The sequence below is a fragment of the Guyanagaster necrorhizus genome, assembly GCF_019112545.1.
Source record: "Guyanagaster necrorhizus MCA 3950 unplaced genomic scaffold BT62scaffold_33, whole genome shotgun sequence".
In the NCBI taxonomy this organism is placed as follows: Eukaryota; Fungi; Basidiomycota; class Agaricomycetes; order Agaricales; family Physalacriaceae; genus Guyanagaster; species Guyanagaster necrorhizus.
The window spans coordinates 71,914-91,100 of NW_025064912.1; the positions used below are offsets into that span (position 1 = coordinate 71,914).

At 48.9% G+C, this 19,187-nt stretch overlaps 12 protein-coding genes across 12 annotated transcripts in view; 6 read left to right on the top strand and 6 right to left on the bottom strand.

The window, feature by feature from the left end:
- Window positions 1–2,891: 2,891 nt before the first annotated feature.
- Window positions 2,892–3,678, bottom strand: BT62DRAFT_459184 (uncharacterized protein). The gene is made up of 2 exons (XM_043180978.1): window positions 3,015–3,678; window positions 2,892–2,965 (listed from the first exon to the last, which is right to left on the bottom strand). The coding sequence occupies exon 1, from the start codon at window positions 3,525–3,527 to the stop codon at window positions 3,093–3,095; it is 435 nt and encodes a 144-aa protein (XP_043035406.1). The 5' UTR covers window positions 3,528–3,678; the 3' UTR covers window positions 2,892–2,965; window positions 3,015–3,092.
- Window positions 3,679–4,397: 719 nt separating this feature from the next.
- BT62DRAFT_459255 (uncharacterized protein) lies at window positions 4,398–6,914 on the bottom strand. Its single transcript, XM_043180979.1, has 3 exons — window positions 6,856–6,914; window positions 6,560–6,804; window positions 4,398–6,509 (listed from the first exon to the last, which is right to left on the bottom strand). Exons 2-3 carry the CDS (start codon window positions 6,716–6,718, stop codon window positions 4,800–4,802), a joined length of 1,869 nt encoding a protein of 622 aa, XP_043035407.1. The 5' UTR covers window positions 6,719–6,804; window positions 6,856–6,914; the 3' UTR covers window positions 4,398–4,799.
- Window positions 6,915–7,129: 215 nt separating this feature from the next.
- BT62DRAFT_936544 (uncharacterized protein) lies at window positions 7,130–7,622 on the bottom strand. Its single transcript, XM_043187145.1, has one exon. It carries the CDS (start codon window positions 7,354–7,356, stop codon window positions 7,159–7,161), a length of 198 nt encoding a protein of 65 aa, XP_043035408.1. The 5' UTR covers window positions 7,357–7,622; the 3' UTR covers window positions 7,130–7,158.
- On the top strand, window positions 7,571–8,548 carry BT62DRAFT_936545 (uncharacterized protein). The gene is made up of 2 exons (XM_043187146.1): window positions 7,571–7,923; window positions 7,975–8,548. Exon 2 carries the CDS (start codon window positions 8,020–8,022, stop codon window positions 8,239–8,241), a length of 222 nt encoding a protein of 73 aa, XP_043035409.1. The 5' UTR covers window positions 7,571–7,923; window positions 7,975–8,019; the 3' UTR covers window positions 8,242–8,548.
- BT62DRAFT_459285 (uncharacterized protein) lies at window positions 8,117–8,542 on the top strand. Its single transcript, XM_043180980.1, has one exon. It carries the CDS (start codon window positions 8,252–8,254, stop codon window positions 8,492–8,494), a length of 243 nt encoding a protein of 80 aa, XP_043035410.1. The 5' UTR covers window positions 8,117–8,251; the 3' UTR covers window positions 8,495–8,542.
- A 494-nt stretch (window positions 8,549–9,042) lies between the features above and the next one.
- Window positions 9,043–10,223, bottom strand: BT62DRAFT_459311 (uncharacterized protein). Its single transcript, XM_043180981.1, has 2 exons — window positions 9,430–10,223; window positions 9,043–9,382 (listed from the first exon to the last, which is right to left on the bottom strand). Exons 1-2 carry the CDS (start codon window positions 9,957–9,959, stop codon window positions 9,328–9,330), a joined length of 585 nt encoding a protein of 194 aa, XP_043035411.1. The 5' UTR covers window positions 9,960–10,223; the 3' UTR covers window positions 9,043–9,327.
- Window positions 10,154–11,603, bottom strand: BT62DRAFT_1010939 (uncharacterized protein; the record flags this gene model as incomplete). The annotated part of the gene is made up of 9 exons (XM_043177710.1): window positions 10,154–10,283; window positions 10,342–10,460; window positions 10,500–10,873; window positions 10,924–10,947; window positions 11,000–11,039; window positions 11,094–11,162; window positions 11,216–11,316; window positions 11,365–11,557; window positions 11,595–11,603. The coding sequence occupies 9 exons, from the start codon at window positions 11,601–11,603 to the stop codon at window positions 10,154–10,156; spliced, it is 1,059 nt and encodes a 352-aa protein (XP_043035412.1).
- An 839-nt stretch (window positions 11,604–12,442) lies between these two features.
- On the top strand, window positions 12,443–13,594 carry BT62DRAFT_922947 (uncharacterized protein; the record flags this gene model as incomplete). Its single annotated transcript, XM_043184450.1, has 5 exons — window positions 12,443–12,503; window positions 12,559–12,804; window positions 12,878–13,069; window positions 13,126–13,345; window positions 13,441–13,594. The coding sequence occupies 5 exons, from the start codon at window positions 12,443–12,445 to the stop codon at window positions 13,592–13,594; spliced, it is 873 nt and encodes a 290-aa protein (XP_043035413.1).
- Window positions 13,595–14,469: 875 nt separating this feature from the next.
- On the top strand, window positions 14,470–14,967 carry BT62DRAFT_1010941 (uncharacterized protein; the record flags this gene model as incomplete). The annotated part of the gene is made up of 3 exons (XM_043177711.1): window positions 14,470–14,681; window positions 14,761–14,794; window positions 14,845–14,967. The coding sequence occupies 3 exons, from the start codon at window positions 14,470–14,472 to the stop codon at window positions 14,965–14,967; spliced, it is 369 nt and encodes a 122-aa protein (XP_043035414.1).
- BT62DRAFT_459483 (SH3-domain-containing protein) lies at window positions 14,820–15,973 on the top strand. The gene is made up of 3 exons (XM_043180982.1): window positions 14,820–14,967; window positions 15,044–15,826; window positions 15,879–15,973. The coding sequence occupies exons 2-3, from the start codon at window positions 15,197–15,199 to the stop codon at window positions 15,957–15,959; spliced, it is 711 nt and encodes a 236-aa protein (XP_043035415.1). The 5' UTR covers window positions 14,820–14,967; window positions 15,044–15,196; the 3' UTR covers window positions 15,960–15,973.
- A 141-nt stretch (window positions 15,974–16,114) lies between these two features.
- BT62DRAFT_1079668 (uncharacterized protein) lies at window positions 16,115–17,035 on the top strand. The gene is made up of 5 exons (XM_043179512.1): window positions 16,115–16,281; window positions 16,338–16,364; window positions 16,416–16,460; window positions 16,579–16,704; window positions 16,732–17,035. The coding sequence occupies exons 1-5, from the start codon at window positions 16,144–16,146 to the stop codon at window positions 16,849–16,851; spliced, it is 456 nt and encodes a 151-aa protein (XP_043035416.1). The 5' UTR covers window positions 16,115–16,143; the 3' UTR covers window positions 16,852–17,035.
- Window positions 17,036–17,916: 881 nt separating this feature from the next.
- BT62DRAFT_974182 (uncharacterized protein) overlaps window positions 17,917–19,187 on the bottom strand; it is a gene marked incomplete at its 3' end in the record, with an annotated part of 6,372 nt that continues 5,101 nt past the window's right edge. The window contains exon 3 of the mRNA XM_043189152.1: window positions 17,917–19,089. Coding sequence (XP_043035417.1) covers window positions 17,917–19,089 — 1,173 coding nt within the window. The remainder of the gene's footprint in view (window positions 19,090–19,187) is intronic.

Consider the following 19,187-nt stretch of genomic DNA (forward strand, 5'->3'; position numbering starts at 1 on the left):
ATCAGATTTGTGTGTGTGTACTTCAGACTATCCTCGAACATAAAAAATGGTTCTGGACTCGGATGGTCGCGAAGAAGTCGACATTGCAGACGCGAAACAGCCATGAAGTGGATCGTGACCGCCGGGACAACCAAAACCTCATATCAGGTTCGGACAACAGTCTAACGGACGGAATCGATGGAGGAAGATTGATTTCCTCGATGCGCCGCCCAAGCTGATCGACCAGGCGCTCAATAAGGACGTACGTACTCGCCTTGCGTCTCACCAACATCGACTCTTCCAGCATAAATTTTTTTTTTTTTTCCTTCGCCAACGAGCTATCGGTGCGTACGAAGATGGCCCGTAAGGTCGAAGGCACTCTGAGACCTTCATCCTGATACAATGACGGCAGGCGAAAACACCTTGCGCATCGTCCCTTTTAGTGATGTGTGCCCAAGTTCCTGTTAGGGCCCCTTTGTTCGCCATCACCGTTCATTCAATGCGATCACTGAAACCGTGCAAAGAGCATATCGTACCATATTTGGCACAAATGTTCCTGCCAGAGACCGGCAATGCCATCTTCTTGCTTTGACATGAGTCTGTTGCCACGATAGCGTTGTGGAAGGACTACGACAGATTCTGCCCTCCTTGAGCTGGCAGACTGTCGCTTGAAGTGTATGTAGGCCTCGGCTCAACACGCGAGATAACCAACTACCATGGAAAGCCATGGAGATTCTGTACCTGCCTGAAGCTTGTAGGTATCATTCAGTGTTCTGTCAAATATCGGAACGGGGGACATTAAACTCAACTTGGTTAATTGGTGAGTGTTAGCTCTGTCTCCATCGCACTTCTGATCAACGAAGTGAAGGCCGTTAGACTTATACTAAGCCACTACTGGATGGATTCGCCTTTGACACGGAAGAGGATGGTCTGAACATATCTTCTTTCGAATTCGAGCTGAGGATCGTGCATAATGCCCGTCATTCTCGTCGTGGAATACAAGGGATGGGCTGACCAAATGGGAGAGAGCATGTGCTCGGAGCCATTGCTGAGGCGACTTGGATGCGCCTTAAATAAGTTCAACATCCAAAGTTCCGTTCTAATCTCAGTTAGGTCTGGCAGCATCGAATATTCGTCTAGGATGTTCGTTCCCCACTCACGTCGTCGTCACGTACCTACCTCTAAGAGACGGCGTTCTATACTTATGATCGCAAATCGAAGAATTCCGAGATGAGTGGGACTTTGAGAAGGATCTAACAGAAGTTCAGCAAATGCTGCTTTTATGAATGGCTGCCGTCTATCCGTACAGTTCTTTTTCAAACTGTGCCTTCTTGTAAATGTAATGGCTGGCGCACGGTAGCGCGGACATCGTTCTCCTTGATGGTGGAAGGATATCACGATTTCATCCAGGCGCCGATACGACGTCTTGGCCTGCCTTCAGCTTTCCAACCAGTGAGCACCGTGACTCTCGGACAATAATCCTTCTCTCTATTCAATGGCGACAGAACAACTCGACGTTTACGATGAAGACAGTTTTATGTGGCGGCTTCGCGATCGGCCGGAGCTAATGGTCGAGCATGTGGATGTGAAGGCTGTTTCTCTGCCGTCTTTCATCGGCTTCGAACCACTGGAAACGACAAATCACGATCTGTATGTTATCACATGTCGACTTTCCCTGACCTCGAACTCGAGTTACGTGTACAGGCTTTCCTCGCACAGGATCCAATCTGACTGCACTCGAGACAGCCCAACTCAGATTGACTACTAGGTGTAAGTGTGGTGGCTACGAATTCAATTTTGCCACTAACGTTGACTCGGGGCTCCTGGTCACTTTGCTTCGAGACATTTTTCTGCACCGAAGAAGTGGGATTCCGGCCGTGGTTTAACAAGACAGACAACACGGGATTCCTCAGTGTGGCTCGGTATGTGGAATGTAGGGATGAAATACAGGTAAGCGAAAAGCACACGTTACACCTTGATATGTGCTGAGTCCGCATAGGAAATTTTCCCGAGTCCGGAGACGGAGACGGAGGGCATTTAAACGCTTATTCCCACTGATCGAGGATGTCAGGACGCTGATGTCGAATCGACAAGGGGTGAGAAACTGGTATTGAAAAACTCAGAGCGAGGTAATCCGAACCTAGAATGTCTGAGGAGAATTCACTAATTTGCCTCGCCGCCAGTGTTCAAGTGTTGCCATGGGGGAGTATATTCTTTTCGGAACAGGAAACACGCCCAAGACACTCGCAGTTCTCGGCTTAGTTGTGTTGGACTGTCTACTCTATGATGAATAGAGGCGAGTCCCAGCAGTTGCGACTCATTAAGGGTTTACGATCCCATCTTCAGTAATTATTTAAAGCAAGGCAAGCACATGCGAGCAAAAACAGGAGACATGTGTTCATAGCTCTTTTCAATTTTTGCGATGCACATCACTGCCAATGGTGGCTCCTGGCCTTTTCGAGTAAAATGAACATTCTTTGATTGAACACAGATTGTAAATTGAGTACTATGATTAATCCTCCAATCAATGACCTATGCCTGTGAGAAGAGCCCGCATGCATTTACATCTGTGAAAGCCAGCATCGGTACACCAGCGGAATCCAAAACACGACATAAGACAGACCTGAAACCACTCATTTATCCATAAATCGGCTCTCCATGGCCAACTTGGCCATTCCAGCGACTCTTTCCGAGGTCCACTTCGCGTTCAGGTCGGGTACAAATGCTTTGAGACAAGGATTATCCCCTTCAGACAGGTAGTTATCCAAACTCTTTCAGACCCTGGAATAGTTCGAAGTGCCATACAATGGCAGGTGAAAGGTGACCCGCTTGATCACCGAGCATTGCTTGGTATTCTTCATGGACCATTTTAGGACATATCAGTCACTGTCGTAGTAGCAGTCCCGTAGTCGTACAGTGAGGGATAGTGGTCCTGAGATTCGAAGATGTTGAGGCGAGGGAAGGTAGTCCGACTCCGCTAGGTCACCTCATGTCACTTTGAGTAGACATGATATATAAGCGATAGCCATACATACCCTCAGGTAAGTGCAGCTTGTGGAGACAGCACATGGAGAAAAAAATCAGAGAACCGTATGTCGAGAATGTGAAGATGCCTAAATGAAAGAAAAGAGGACGAGTTCTGCAAAAATAATTGTAGAGGCACATATAGTACCTAGAGATAGATTCATTATGCGTGGTGACGAGAATCCCATAATGTGCTGGAAAGATATGTTGCCTCGTGTTACCCCTACCTCGAGGTTTTTAAGGCTGTTGTGAGAGCCAGAAATGAGGGAACATTGGTTGGATGTGTTTATATCGACATAATGATGAGTGATGCTTTGGAAAACATGCGAAGGGAGTACGTCTCGTAAGGCCTGTGGCACCATTGTCCATTTCAGGTGGGCGAATCTGATTGCCTGTAGGAAAGAGACCGAGGAGATCAGAGGAGCAAGGTGCTCAGCTGCAGAGGCTTCGTATTTTATCAGCATAATACTGTGAAGGGGTAAGACTCTGACTTGGTCTGATATCTGGGGAGACTTCCCGAACATCTCGTGAACCTCGCCCAAGGAACGATAATCATCGGGGTGGAATTGACGGAACAAATGAACCGGACTCGGAGGAGAAAAGAACGGCAGATGCAGGAGGAGAATTTCATAGAATGAGAGTCGTCGACTAAGAAATCAAGGATGCAGTCGATTAGCTCTTGAGGCAGCCAGTCAAAGGGGGCCATCTATGAGAAAATCAGTCCCTCCACAGGAATGACACGGCATATAAAATACTTCGATACCAGGTCTGGAAGATGGATGAGACGAGGAGAGTTATGACTTGTATGATTACAAATAAGAGCATTAGCGAGGGGACGCTTTCTCGTGTAGGTATGAACAGCCTTGCCGATCTCAATGGGCAGAGAATGCAGCCGCTCGGGACGCGGTAAGTCCTTGTGGGCCCTGTTCAGAGTCGCATGGGCAAACCAGGCTGTTCTTCATAGTTTGAGCTGCGCGTCATACCATCAAATCCCCTACAAATGGGGGCTACGCCTTGCATCCTAGTCAGTAATAGACCAAGAAGGGAACAATATAGATGCTGACATAGCACTTCATCCTGAGTACAGCCTGAAGCAGAAAATCCGGGAAGATTCCAAAGTCGGCTCATACAAATCCCAAATTCTGTGAGTCTCTCCATCTCAATTTTGCGTAAGCTTTCCATTGGTAGAAGCTGCCTCCTTCCGGGCTTATGTCTGTCATTTTAATTTCCGAGGAGAGTAGGAGAAACCAGGTGCGTCGCTACTACCTGGAATTGAGCAGGTGAAGTACCGGTCAGTTGTCAAGGCCACGACGCTTAAACTGTGTCCACTACCAGTACCCAGTCATATTTCGAGCAGGCGATATTTGTCGCCGAAAAAATCCTGATTTTACGAAATGTCTTGGAGTCATTGACCTGGTCATAGACAGTGGTTGACGTTGGACCATGATGAAGGAGGCTCCAAGAAATGATGGGGGAGAGTCGCTGTTATGATGGTAGGGATCAACACCATAAGCCTGGCGTCTTACTATCGTCACCAATTTCTATACACCTTCTCAATTTATAACACAAATATGTTTTTTCTGCGTATCAGTTGACAAGAGCAGGAAGAATAGCGAAATGAGTTTTCATTGGTGTGCAGCAAACGCATGCATACGATGGAGAATGCTAATTATGTTTGCGAGTATCTCAATGGACAGGATGTACCATCGTATATGTGCAGTAAATTCTGAATAGGCCTGATGGCTACCCGAGTTGAGAAACGGCGATCCAGAACTGCCGGAAAATATGTACTCACCTCAAATAAGAATATTCCGACACCTTTTAATACCCAAACGCTCCAGCCTCCGTACTTCTTTATCATTGGCGATTTCGAACACGGACACTTTCTCAAACTTTTCGTCAGATAGTCTTCGCCCGACAACCCAACATCGTTTCAGAATCAGTCGGAGAACAAATCCATCCATACCAAGCAATGTGTACATGTCCTCAGGTATTGGGAACTTGTGGCGTGCAATGATGTCCAATGTATGTTCTGCGCCATTGGCATCTTTAATGATCAGCTTGCCACGTCGCTTAACCTTTTCCGCACTTCCCGCGGCCAACCCTCGCACAAATACCTTTTCAATGCAGGACCCTTCAAACCAATTATCATTCATCTCCCTATCCCAATGAACTTCCATCGTGGAGTAGTACTGGCCCACAGGCAGAGGCTTCTTCATGACCTGCTCCCATGACGGTCTCCACTTCATGCCCGTATCTCCTGGTTCAGGATACAAGATGAACAGCCGACCCCGATTCCGCACAGACATGGCATTCACTAATTCCGTCCATGCATCTTCGAGAGATTCGCTCTCTCGGTATGCCGGTATCGTTATGGGGTCCAGAGGGAATGCCAGTCCCGCGACTTTGTCCACAGGATTGGTGGATACCCGGTTCTGCATCTGTGACAGGGCCTCAAATATCGTGGGGGAGACTGGCAGCTGCAAACTCAGATGATTGACAGCGCTGATGGACCGCAGCTGCTTGTGAAATCTTGTCAGTATCTCAGTATCATAGTTCCCATCCTTGTCTATTGGTTTCGCATGCAGCGGTCCATCAGGTGTATCCCCGACAATGATCCTCTCCTTGCCAATCTCCTGTAGTGTCCACGCGCGTCTAAACCAACAGCGATCACTGTCCAAGTCACCGTCCTTCAAAGTAAAAGGCCGCCCCAGCCCACCCAGGTAGATCATGACTTTGGTGTTCGCATACACAAATCCGATAGTGGGCACATCGATCTTCCACTCTTTGGCGCGCAGGTCCTCCCTTGGCCCACCCTCCTGTCTCAAACAGAGGACATCCAACCACGTGTACTCCACTCCCAGATTCAGCATCTCGATGCGGATTCTGTCAAGGCTGGCATCTTTTGGGATGGGTACGGGCCATTCCTTCCCATTGATAGGTGTCCAGACGTCGACGCGATCCTCCGCGTCCATCCACGCATGCGATACCGGCAGAACAATCCGTGTACCACTTGACCGCGGGACCGTCCATAGAAACGCGTCGCTGCTCCACCATGGCACCACCCGATTAGCGTATAGATCCCAGACCCGTCGAGGTTCCAATTTCGGGTTGACAATCCGGTTACCGACAAGTGCTTTTCGTCGCTTCTCCTGGTCCCGAGCTTCACGTGTACGTATCTCATCTTGGATGGTGTTCCGGCGTTTGATGCCCCATACCGCGCGGAGACGGCTATATGCCGTGCCAAAGTCATAGTCACTCTTGACGCAGTCTTCGAGAACAGAAGAGAGAGTCGGTATGTCCAGGGTGTATGACGTTCCGAGTGTGGCATTCAGTTCATCCAAGATGCCCTGAATACCGAGAGTAGCGCAGGGTGTGTCGGCAAGGGAGGATGATATTACGGGCTTTCGACCGGTGTAGGATCGTTGTAATGGAACTTTGATCGACGACTCCTGTTGGCCCGTTTCAATGAAGGCAGAAATGGTAACTAAGGGGAAAGTGAGGTCCTGAAAATATGTTAACAAACTCTTCTCTGTTTGTTTGCTAACCGGCTTACCTCCTGGGCCTGAGACGAGTGTGTCGTTACCTCCAAGACAGGGCCGTCACCTTCTGCAGTAGAACTGCCATGAGGCATTGCCCCTTGAGACTCTGAAGGTGGAATTATGTTGGCATTCTGGTCAGAATCAGATATTACACCGGGAGATGGATCTGTCATTGTCCGTGCAGTCGAAGAAGCGGAGCAGAAGCGATTCCAAATCCTGTTGACGCCGCTGAAAAGTAGGCCTATAGTTATCGATGGTACTAATATCGTCGTACTGAGTACTCGAAACGAAATAGATTAACAATACGTACCATTTCTCAATTTCTAGATTACAGTCAAAGGATTGCGGAATCAAGGTGTATTTGCAGGTGTTGCAACTCGGAGGTTGAAATCTATGGGCTGTGCAAAGTATTCGCGTAAACAGCATGCTAGACGCCGTCAGAACCAATAATAGGGAGGATCAAGATTGGTCGATTATGGGGCGATAATCGTGGGAATAACCATCGTCGACCGCAACTGAATAACCGATTCCGGAGTTGATTCTGCGATTATGAGTCGTCGATTACTGGTCGATGATGCCTTCAACCATAATCGCTGCTGAACTGTAACCCTCACTAATAATGACATTCCACAGTAAGCCCATATATGAGCGAGGACTTATCATCTACAGTAAGTGTTTTTGTTCCTCGTGGTTGGGCTAAGTCCAGCGCTAATTGAGTTGGTTCTGCGATTGGCCAAGGGCCGTGGGGAGTTTTGCGAGTATGCCATGTGTTCGAGTCTTTTTGGGTGCGCTCTCGTGATGTGGCAGGCATGGCACTACAGTGTCGAGTCAACCTCTTACTTTATGTGCAAGCTGCAAGGATCCTATTTCTGCTCAGTGATCATTTATACCGTCAACCAAAAATCACCGGGGCATCGCACGGGATAAAGGAGCAGATGGTGATATCTTTAATTACCTACATGTGTAAATGTGATGAATCTGACAGCAACTCCGACTAGAGGCGTTCTTCACTGTCGATCTCTTTTGTCATCTTCTTCCTCTTTGTGCCGCCTGTCTTTACTCTTGTATTCTAGTGTCCTCGTGGTACCCGTCACCAATATTATTTGGTACAAGTCACTCTGGAGACTCTTCAAAGATTCATTTTCTCCATCTTGTCTGTTCGCACATTTATATCATCCTGCATGTTACAGCCTCTAGGAATACCGATATCTGCAACATGGAGATCCTGTCACTCCTTCGCAAAGGATCATGGGTTGCACACCTTTATACTCTTGTGAATCCGACGTCAGGAAGAAATACCGAAATTTGCATTAATGATACAAACCACATCCAAATCGCTGGGCCCTGCAAAGGTCTCTTTCCAGTGGTGGTCGACCTTCTGAATAATACCTTCAACAAAAGCTTAGAGAAAGATAAAAGAACAACATGCCATTGAATTTCAACGGTCACATTACCCTTCGTGTCGCTGACCGCGATGACATCCAGGGCCAACATTCTCCTCCTTCGCGAACCTACGCCATCCTCCGACACTGGCCAGGACAGGAATGGAGCCATCTTTACTGCAGCAAACAACACGCCTTTCTTGATTCCAGTGGTCGAGACCGTGTTCTCGAATATCAATGAACTCACATCCGTAACAGCACAGGGCAATTTTGATGGAGTTGTCATGACCAGCGCACGCTCATGTGAGGCCTGACACAAGGCAAATGGTGCAGCCAAGAACGGTACGTGCCGCATTCACTTTCTCGAATTTTGTTCTCAATTTCAGCGACAGAATGTCCGTTCTATGTCGTCGGGAAGGCTACCAGCTCGACATTCTCTCAACGTTTGAAGGAGAGACCGACGGGCCATGGCGGATCGTGTTCTTTGCACCGTCTGCTGCCGAATTCATTCTACCCTTTCTGAAGGAGGGGTTCGACGTGGATTCAGTGAATATTGCTGTCATTTGACCAACCACGCATTAATATCAAAGCAATTCAATACATGAAACATTATAGACAAACCTGGAGCATACGCATTAACAGTGATACTGTATTTACCGACTTCATGCGCTAACCATGTATAATTGAGAATAAATGCAAAGTTCACCTGAAGGAGGCGCGGTCCCACTGGCACATTGTGTGAGCCCACGTATAGCCCACTTGGAGGCACCATATGCTGGTAGGTTAGGAGATCCTATGAGAGTGAACTTGGTTATATTCGTGGTTAATGTCCTTGGGCAAAAACCGGCGCACGTTACTTGCCAGCGATGTGTCAAATCAAATACATGGGCCATCACAGAAGTATATTTCCAGTGATTGAGCGCCACATTTACGAGGAAACAAAGAAGACCGGCAGATAACGACAGAGTGGGAAACTAACTTCTCGGATATCTTGAGGTCATAGTGATGCCAAGGTAATACACTGCGACGGTTCATTGTTCGTCAACAATAACAGCTCCGCCGGTCAAAAATATACATTATTTAGACTGAGAGCATCACGGTCTCTCCACAGAAGAATTCGCAGTCCAAATTTCCCAAGCACCCAGAACGGAACTCAAAATCGCGTTGTCGATACCAACACACCAATCTCGGTGGCGCATCCAGTTACCTGGATTATACTCAACATTCCCAAGAGAGACATCACACCCTTGTCCCAAACACACTACCTTGTCCCGTTCGATCCTGTCCGCATCAACCCAGGGCTTACACCCGAGGAAAAGTCGCCTCCGCTTCCCATCGTTCCGGCTAAACCGATACAACGGGCTCTCGAACGTTTTCAGGAAACTCACTTCGGGACCGTTCTACGACACGAGGAACGTCTCTTTTTGATATATGCTGAGTTTCCGTGCACGCAGGCTGTAATAAGATGAGCTCTAGCTTGGACTTGGTGAAGAGGCACTGACCAAGATCCTTGCGATTGCGGTTGGAACGGCGATTCTTCATGGACAGCGATCGTCATTCGGATAGGGTAGGATAATCGCCACCTGCACCTTCCGCGGCGACAGCGGCACGGGTGGCTGGTTTGTCTCGATGGTGCGCTCCAGCCTGAAGGCGACCGTGAGGTCGAAGATGTTTCGGGAGGCATAGATGGAGCAGGTGTTTGAATCCCACTGAAATCTTGCATTCTGCAATGAGTCTGGACATTTGTGACTGCTCCGTATGCTGGCACCGAAGTGAGAGACGTCGAGACAAACGCTGGAGAATTCGCAGGGACAGGTTGGCTCAGACCAGATTGGTGGGAGGGAGGATAGCCGGGTCTGTTCATGACGAGAGGAGAGCGGGAATGGATGCAGCGGATGACGATCATAGTCCAGATTGTTTTTAAGCAGGTCCGTGCAGAGGGACAAAGACAGGGGAGGCTGATCTTAGGCGCGCAACAAAGACCAGTCCGAGTGGCACCATTCATCGTCTGGCTCGTTTGCTGCATTCTCATACTTGCGATGCGAGTTCCGTCGATGTCAAATGCTGCACTCTATCACTGGCCGCACGACAAGAGTAGACGAGTGCGCAGCTCGAGATCAAACAGCTCATAGAGCAACATCCTAATCTTCGGGAACGTAGTATTGTTCGACCTTCTTTGCGATCATCCGGGAATGGGTTTATCTGCATTCGTGAGGGATGGCACCCTCAGCGTTTGTCATTAGCCATGATGGTGCCCATGACGGTGAGAAATGGCATGGTCAGATGTAAAACGAGCACTGCTGACGGGAAGAGGATACTGTCCACAAGTAACGCGATTATTATCTCCGTGAGCTCTCTGTTTGAATAGAAGATGGTGGGAGAATACGAGACATAGTATGCTCATTGCTGAGTACAGAGACCGGTTTCTAGCCCGACGACGAGAATAGCCTGGTATGGCTGTGGATGCACTCTGGAACGTTAGACGCAGTATCGATGTCCATGTCAAACTGCCTATCGCACGATTGAATTGGAGCTGAGAAGATAGTCAAACCTAAACATGTTAACCACACACTTTCTCGCTAGTACTCTCAGTCGTATCGCTGCCGCCAGTCGAGAATAAAGATGCCATTGTAGTTGGGGTCCAAAAACGAGACATTATATCCTGTAGATCGGACTGGGAATGGCGGTCTCGAAAGGTGTGTGAGTCGGAGAGACCGTTATTCTGTCCACGTGTCCGTGACATGTCGCGTCTATTTGTCCTTTTCTTGACGACATTGGTCAATGTCTCGTCTGTCACAGCACCGACAGGAGTTTCCAGGGTATATATAACTTGAAAAGGATCTGTTCGTCGTGGAACGACAGAGAGAGCGGGATGTCGTTTTGGCAAGCAGCAGAAAGTATTGGCTGACAGGGAGACAATAGACAGTTCCTTGGGGCCGAAGATACCTTGCCAAGTTTCAGAAGATGGGTGTGCCGAAGAGAAAGAGCGGGCTCACTGGTTTGATTTCGAGCGAATCCATCTGGAAGGTTCATATGAGGGTCGACTCGGTCTCACAAGCACATAGACCTTACCCTTCTTCACGACGATAAGATATCCAGAAAGCTGACTAAACTATCATCTGGCATTGGTGAAATCCCTCGGAGCTGCCGCCATGCGACTACCAACTTCATTTATCCCCACAAATGCGACATGTAGGAGGGAGAGGCTACGCGGTGAACTGTTCACGTCTTCTTCCTATCCAAGGTCGCAGAGAAGAGAAGAGGTCGAGTAATATCCGAATGTCATACGGGTGGGCCAAGGTCGTAATCAGAAATTTGTGCTTGTAGCTCCTGGCCTGTGACTGAATGCTGAAATATCCCAGGTAGTCCATATTCGATTATCGTTGTCCCTATAGATGTTCAAGTTAAAGTAGCTTGGAAGGAAATCCGACACACACCTTCACTTGGCTTCAGAAGGATACCTATCCAGATATTGATAACCTTCACCCAAAGCCGCGTGCGTTTCCAATTTCCCTTCAGAACCTGGACTTCGATGTGCTGCGCGCGCACAGGAGAAAGGCCGTATCTTTGTTGCAATGAATGGTGACAGGAAGGGCAGCAGTGCGTAAAGGCTTGAATGTCGGTGACCCACTGGAAGAAAACGAGTTCAAAATAAAACTGCCGGCACGATGAACATTCTGTGTCGCAATGTTTGTTCGGGCCCAATATAGCCGACGGCACTTGCCGTCTTTGCCGCTCACACCGAAACTACGTCTTCTCTATTAGTACCTTCGCCTTCCTTGGCTTCATTATCACTGCTACAATATCACTACCTTCCATTGAATCAAAACATCTTCAACACCAATGCTGCATGATATAAAACACTTGTGTTGTGGAAATCCTGGTAGTTGCGCCTCCCAAATTCAACAAGGTCTTGACAAGAATTATTGGTCTCCATTCAATTCGTAGTGAGGTAACGAATCTCAAGAAGAGATGGCTGCATCTGGAGGACCTTTGCCCTCTATCGAGTCTGGATGTGGTGCGTACGACTATCTTCTACTGGCAATTACAGAACTGCAACTGACCACGACTGCCAGCTCTGGTCGCTAATAATGCTGTCACATCCTTGTACCAATTTTTTCTCACTCTTCGCTCGCTCTCCTCATTGCCCTCCAACTATCATCAAGTCGTCTCTTCCAGATCTTGTCCCCCTCCCAACCTGACCACCCAATCTAGCCCTCTGAGTTCAGAAAATCCTTCTCCCAAGTGACCTGTCATACCAGAGTCAGTCAAAACTGAAGGAAAATCGGAAAGCTACGTACACCATGTTATAGTAATCTATCACGTTCACGGCACCAACATGCCCTACGGTGTTCCAATACCTGGTTCAAAGCCTTCAGTTGTGTCCACGCACGACTGCAGGAGCAGTCATTTCCCCAAAACAGCATACATGGGGTTTCAGTGTAGCTGCATATATGCGACTATTTGCAGCTCTTCAACTCGATTCCTTGGAGGTGACTGGTTTCTGATTACGACATGATTCTGGAGTGTTCACGACGCTTGCTCTCAGACCACCAGTGCATATCCGCCTTCGAAAGTAACGCCTTCCAGGCCTATATATCTACTTGTTCTGTCGATAATCACTTTAGCAGCCTGCGATGTGGATCAACAAAATACTCGTCCTCTGAGCTTAAAGACGGGCGATTTGCAGTGTGATCGGTGTTGGTTTAGGCGCGCCCAGACATTACAGGAGATCGGGGACTCTGATAGGATCATAGCTAGGGATACACCTGACGGACCGCTGCACCGTGTCAAGCGAATAGAAAGGAAGGAAAACTCCAAGGGGGAGATGCTGAAGAGCTTTCACTCGTATCTAAGGTCCTCTGAGCAACAGCGACGTCAGTATCAGCATATGATTCAAGAATTTGTGCAGATTCACCTAGATGGGATGGATACGCTGATAACTAAAAGCCAGCCACTTGGCCAGTCATCGATGGCATCAACATGCATGCACACTGAAGGAAACTGGCCATGAGAAGATCGTCGAGGGAGATACACCCAATGGCCTGCTGCACGTCAAGCCAATGGATGGGAGAAACTATGAAGATGAGGAGATACTAGCAAAGTTTCATGAACAGCTGGAGTCGCTGAATAATGAACGAGGTCTGTTTGGCTCGCTGGCGAGCATACAGAAGCAGGTGTGGTGATGATGTCCCCAGCTGCAAATGAGAGGTCATCGGGGTCGAGGTTGTATACCCATAGATGGACCGCTGGTGCTGGTAGCAGGGAGGGCGACCTAACAATCGGGGAAGAACGGACAGGAGCCGGTGTCAAGGCCTGGAGAAACGATAGTTTTCTCTGCAGACCGGCAGCCTCTGCTTGGGTGACGAACCCGTTGGCAACAAGGAAGTCGATGTTCGAGGCCGTCTGCGAGGCGGTGTGAGTGAGAAGGGTGAAAATGGCGGAAAGAACTCTTGTTTTTCTTCTCCCTCACTCTCCACTGTACGCAACATTCACTCATTCGTTGGTGCTAGGTGTGACGCAGAACCAGAATGTTGCGAAACAGGTGCGGGAGGAAGTAAAGCGACAATATGGGCTGGGAAAGGCATCACCGATGTTGGCAGCGCAATTGTACCATATGATGTTGCACCCTCTCCTTCTTGCTTCATTCCTCGCCGATGGAAATAGACAGAATTGAAGAATTGAACGTAACAATAAAGAAGCACCGCGCATGATGATCGAACGGCTTTGGGAATTATTGGAAAAAGCGGAGGGATGGAATATTGATGAAGATGGTTTGAGCATCAAATTCCTCATGACACGCGTCGATATCTACCATCACAAGTGGGATGTAATGAAGAATCTTGTTCGTCACAGAGATATGCTAGCGAAAATATCAGCCAGCTGGGACTAATCACAAAAACTAAAAGATACACACCGATGTCCCTAGGACTTGTATTCTGGGTAAATCGCTTTGATCCTGGTTACTCGCCGGATAATATATTGGAAGCTGCACACTCGAATTAGAAAAGAAACAGCAGATATTCTGGCTACGCACCAAGAACCTCTCTAGAAGGTAACGACATTGTCTACCGCCAAGTGCTCCATGTCAGCGGACAGGATCTCTTCGTTGCTTGCTCATTATCGAAGAAGAAGGCTGTTATGGAAGCAGTAGTCTTCGTATAGACGCCCCGTCGTCATCGTGGTCAGAGGTCAAAGTCGATACCACACAGCCACCATCCACCTTCGCCTGTTACGATCACCACCTCCGACGACGAAGAGGGATATTTGTACTGGATCCATTACTCGAGTTGGAGACCTCCCTCGTTTCTGCCGTTGTCTGCGAAAATTTTTACTTCTTCCCGTGAGGCGGCGTAAAATGGAAGACCAGGCCTCGCTTTGTACCCTCGTCGCGCAAGTGACGGATGCTTTTTCTCCTTCTCCTGCCCTCGTGTTGCCTTCAAGAAGCTAACGTACAGGCCTCGACGTGCGAATTACGACAAGTCAGTACTAGCCGTTAAAAGGCCAGCCAACCACAAATTACTCCTTCCTCACAAACAACGATGTCTGCTCGCACTGCTACTCCGTCTATCTTCGGCGCACCCAACGAGTCCGCCGAGTCTTCTGGTCGTGCCCTCGGCAGCCCCAACACTGGACTCGGAAGGGGTGGTGTCGGCAAGCAAAAGGAGGCTCTGAAGCTGCGCTTGGACCTGAACTTGGAGGTGGAGATCGCCATCCAGGCCAAGGTCAATGGTGATATCACGCTTTCCCTCCTGTGAGGACACGCCGTGTTGGGTTTTGCTTGATTGGTCTGATGGATGTTTGTGTAGCGAGTGATTGAATGATCTCGACAGCTATTTTACAGTATGGATGTTCGTACATGCTACGGTACGTTCTTCACTCGTGGTTCGTGAATTTGATGCTCACTGAGTCCTTAGGATGGTCAGTATTGGGTTCCGTATTGGACGGTAGAGAATGTCGCGTATATGGACTTGCGACGCTGTATTTTTTCTCTACCCCAATTCATTGCACTGTTCTATGCTTTCTTTTGGTGTGAATGAGTGAGTTCATGTGAATTTGGTTTGTCGTGGTATAGCAAAGAGCAGCTGATAGAAAACACCCTTTTTTTTTTTCTAGGAGAGCTAGGTTGTAGTTCGAGATTTCATATCTTTTAAAGATTTAAGTTCCCTCGGCATTCAATTAGATTGTATGATTTACAGCTAGAGTTAGCCGGTGGGAAATAATAAAACGTTCACTGCCCTTCCCTGCTCTTTCACCACGACGACGACGATGGAGACGACGCTCCTCATTCACATCGTCTCGCAGACGGCCTCCAACGTTGATTTCCTCGTCGCCAACGGGTACGTCACTCACGGAGAGACTGCCGGTCTGCAGAGAAAACTATCCTCTCTCCAATCAACGACGGCCTCGACACCGGCGCCTGTTCGCTCGACCCCCTTTAGGTCGCCCTCCCTGCCCCCACCAGCACCAGCACCAGCGGTCGTCCAAGCCAAAGCTTTGTGGGCATACAACCTCGACACCTCTGACCGCGACGACCTCTCATTCGCAGCTGGGGACATCATCACCATCGTCGAAGAGACCAACGCCGACTGGTGGCTCGGGGAGTATGGCGGCCGTAGGGCTCTCTTCCCAGCTAACTACGTCGAGAAGATCGCACCAGCACCTACGCCTGCGCCTGCGCCTGCTCCCCGGACCCTACCTCCTGCGTTCACCCCACCCACCGGTGTTCGCTCCGTACCTCCGGCTCCCACAGAGAAGAAAGAGTACAAGCCGTTCATGGCTGCTTATTCGAGCGCCAACGCGCCTCCGCCTCCTGGGGCAGGTACGAACTCCGTTGGTCTTCAGCAGGACGCGGGTCAGGATGGGAAGAAGAGCAAGTTTGGCAAGTACGGTAATACGGTGCGTTGGGTCTTTCATTTTAGGGGTCGGGATTTTCTTATGTGTTGTCTAGATGGCCCACTCTGCAGCTGGAGGTGTAGGATTCGGTGCTGGTGCTGCTATCGGCGGTGGCCTGGTTAGAGCAATATTCTAATTGCATCGTATTATTTATTTATTGACTCTATACTATATTTGCATTGAACGAGGACTTTCTTTTTTGCTCCATCAGATTTGTGTGCTTGTACTGCAGACTATCCTCGAACATAAATGCCAAAGAATCGCTCTCTTGACCCACGAGGAACTTTTGGTCGCAGAGAGAAAAATGATCCTGGACTCGGATGCTCGCAAAGGAGTGGACATTGCAGACGCGAAACGACCATGAAGCGGATCGCGACTGCCGGGACAACGAAAACCTCACCTCAGGCTCGGACGACAGTCTAACGGACGGAATCGATGGAAGTAGATTCATTTCCTCGGTGCGCCTGGTTACCTTTCCAACAGCGACTTCAACGTAGGTTTAATCCCATCTCAGTCGGTATACATCTGCGTTCTGCTTACGGTATACTCGCGCGCAAAGCTGCCAAAGTGATGTTTTTTTTCTTCCTTTCAGGAACTCCACCGCCCGAAGCTGATTGACCAGGCGCTCAATAAGGACGTACGTACTGGCCTTGCGTCTCAGCAACATCGACCCTTCCTTCTTTCCTACTGCAACGAGCTATTGGCGCGTACAAAGTTGGCCCCTCGATCATTCATACTGACTCACGTTCTTTCAGCTCCTGAAACGTACCTACACTCGATCGACGTTAGGTCGAAAGGCAATTGCCGACTCGGAGACCTTCATCCCTGATACAATGACAACAGGCGAAAACACCTTGCGCGTCGGTCCCTCTCCCGCTGGTGTTAGTGATATGTGACCTTGATGCTAGTACCCCCGCCCCCCCTTGTTCACCGTCGCCGTCATTGCACCTTCTTCGTCCGACAATGCAATCACCGAAACTGTGCAAAGAGCATATCGTACCGTATTTGACACAAATGTTCCCTGCTAAGGGCCGGCAGAGCCATCTTCTTACTTTGGACACAAGTCTGTTCTGCCTTGGGGTACACGAGACTTGTATGATGACAAATAGGAGGGCAGTGGCGAGGCGAAGCTTTCTCGTGTAGGTACGAGCAGCCTTGCCGATCTCAATCTGCAGGGATCGCAGTGGTAAGTACTTGTGAGGCCTGTTCAGAGTCGCGCGGGAAAACTAAAATAGTTTGAGCTGCGCGACATACCATCGAATCCCCTACAAATGAAGGCTACACCTTTTATCCTAGTCAGAAATGGACCAAGAAGGGAACAATACAAACGTTGACATAGTGTGTCGTCCCTGAGTGCAGCCAGAGTTTTAACTTGTGAAGCAGAAAATCCGGGAAGATTCCAAAGTCGGCTCATACAAATCCCAAATTCTGAGTCGCTCCGTCTCAATTTGGCGTAATCTTTCCATTGGTAGAGGCTGGCTCCTTCCGGGCTTGTGTCCGTCGTTTTAATTTCCGAGGAGAGCAGGAGAAACCAAGTGCGTCGCTACTACCTGCAATTGAGCAGGTGAAGTACTGGTCAGTTGTCAAGGCCACGATGCTTGTCTTGTGTCTGCTGCAAGTACCCAGTCCCATTTCGACCAGGCGACAACAATCCCTGTCAAAAGTGTCCTGATTTTACCAAATTCCTTGGAGTCATTGACCTGGTCATAGACAGTGGTTGACAATGGACCATGATGAACGAAGCTCCAACAAATGATGGGGGAGAGTTTCTCTTCTGGTGGTAGGAATCAACACCATCAAGCTTGGCTTCTGACCATCATCATCAATTTCTATACACCTCCTCTCCATTCATAACGCAAATATGCCGTTTCTGCGTATCAGTTAGCAAGAGCAGGAAGAGTAATGAAATCGGTTTTCATTGGTACGCAGCAAAAGCATGCATACGGTGGAGAATGCTAATTATATTTCATTTGTGAGTATCTTAATGGATAGGATGTACCATCATATATGTGCAGTGAACTATGAATGGCCTGATGTGTACTCGAGGTGAGAAATGGTACTAATCTAGAATGGCCACAAAATATGTGCTTACCTCAAATCAGAATGTTCCGACGCTCTTTAGTAATGCGCAGACGCGCCAGCCTCCGTGCTTCTTCTTTGACCATTTCAAACACGGACACTTTCTCAAACTTTTCGTCAGACAGTCTTCGCCCGACGATCCAATATTGCTTCTGAATCTGTCCATAACGTCGGAGAGCCTCTGGATCTGTACCAAGCAATGTGTAGATGTCTTCAGATATTGGGAACTTGTGGCGTGCCATGATGTCGAATGTATGTTCTGCTCCATTGGCGTCTTTGATGATCAACTCGCCACGTCGATCAACTTCTTCCACGCCTCCCACAGCCAAACCTCGCACAGATACCTTTTCGATGCAGGACCCGTCATACCAGCTATCATTTGTCTCCCCATCCAAATCAACTGTCATAAAGGAGTAGTCGTCCACAGGCAGAGGATTCTTCATGACCTGGTCCCATGACGGTCTCCACTTTGTGCCCGTATCTCCCGGTTCAGGATACCAGAAGAACAACTCGCCCCGATTCCCCACAGACATTGCATTCACCAATGCCGTCCATGCATCTTCGAGAGATTCTCTCTCTTGGTATGCAGGTATCATCTTGGGCAGCAAAGGGAGTGCCAGTCCCCCAATTTTGTCCACAGGATTGGTCGACACCCGGTTCTGCATTTCTGACAGGACCCCAAACATTGCGGGTGAGAGTGACAGCCCCAGACTTAGATGATAGACAGCGCTGATGGACCGCAGCTGCTTGTGAAATCTTGTCAGTATCTCAGTATCATAGTTCCCATCCTTGTCTATTGGTCTCGCATGCAGCGGTCCGTCAGGTGTATCCCCGACAATGATCCTCTCCTCGCCAATCTCCTGTAGTGTCCACGCACGTCTAAACCAACAGCGATCACTGTCCAAGTCGCCGTCGTTCAAAGTAAAAGGCCGCCCCAGCCCACTCAGGTAGATCGCGACTTTGGCGTTCGCATACACGAATCCGATAGTGGGCACATCGACCTTCCACTCTTTGGCGCGCAGGTCTTCCCTTGGCCCGCCCTCCTGTCTCAAACAGAGGACATCCAACCACACATACTGCTCACCAAGATTCAGCATCTCGATGCGGATTTGGTCAAGGCTGGCATCTTTTGGGATGGGTACAGGCCATTCCTTCCCATTGATAGGCGTCCAGACGTCGACGCGATCCTTCTGTTGAGAGCAGGTTGCGTAGCGCAGCAGGGAAAGCCAGGTCTGGAGTCGAAAGTCAAAAGCTAGTAAGCGTTGACTTTCGACCTCCAGTATTG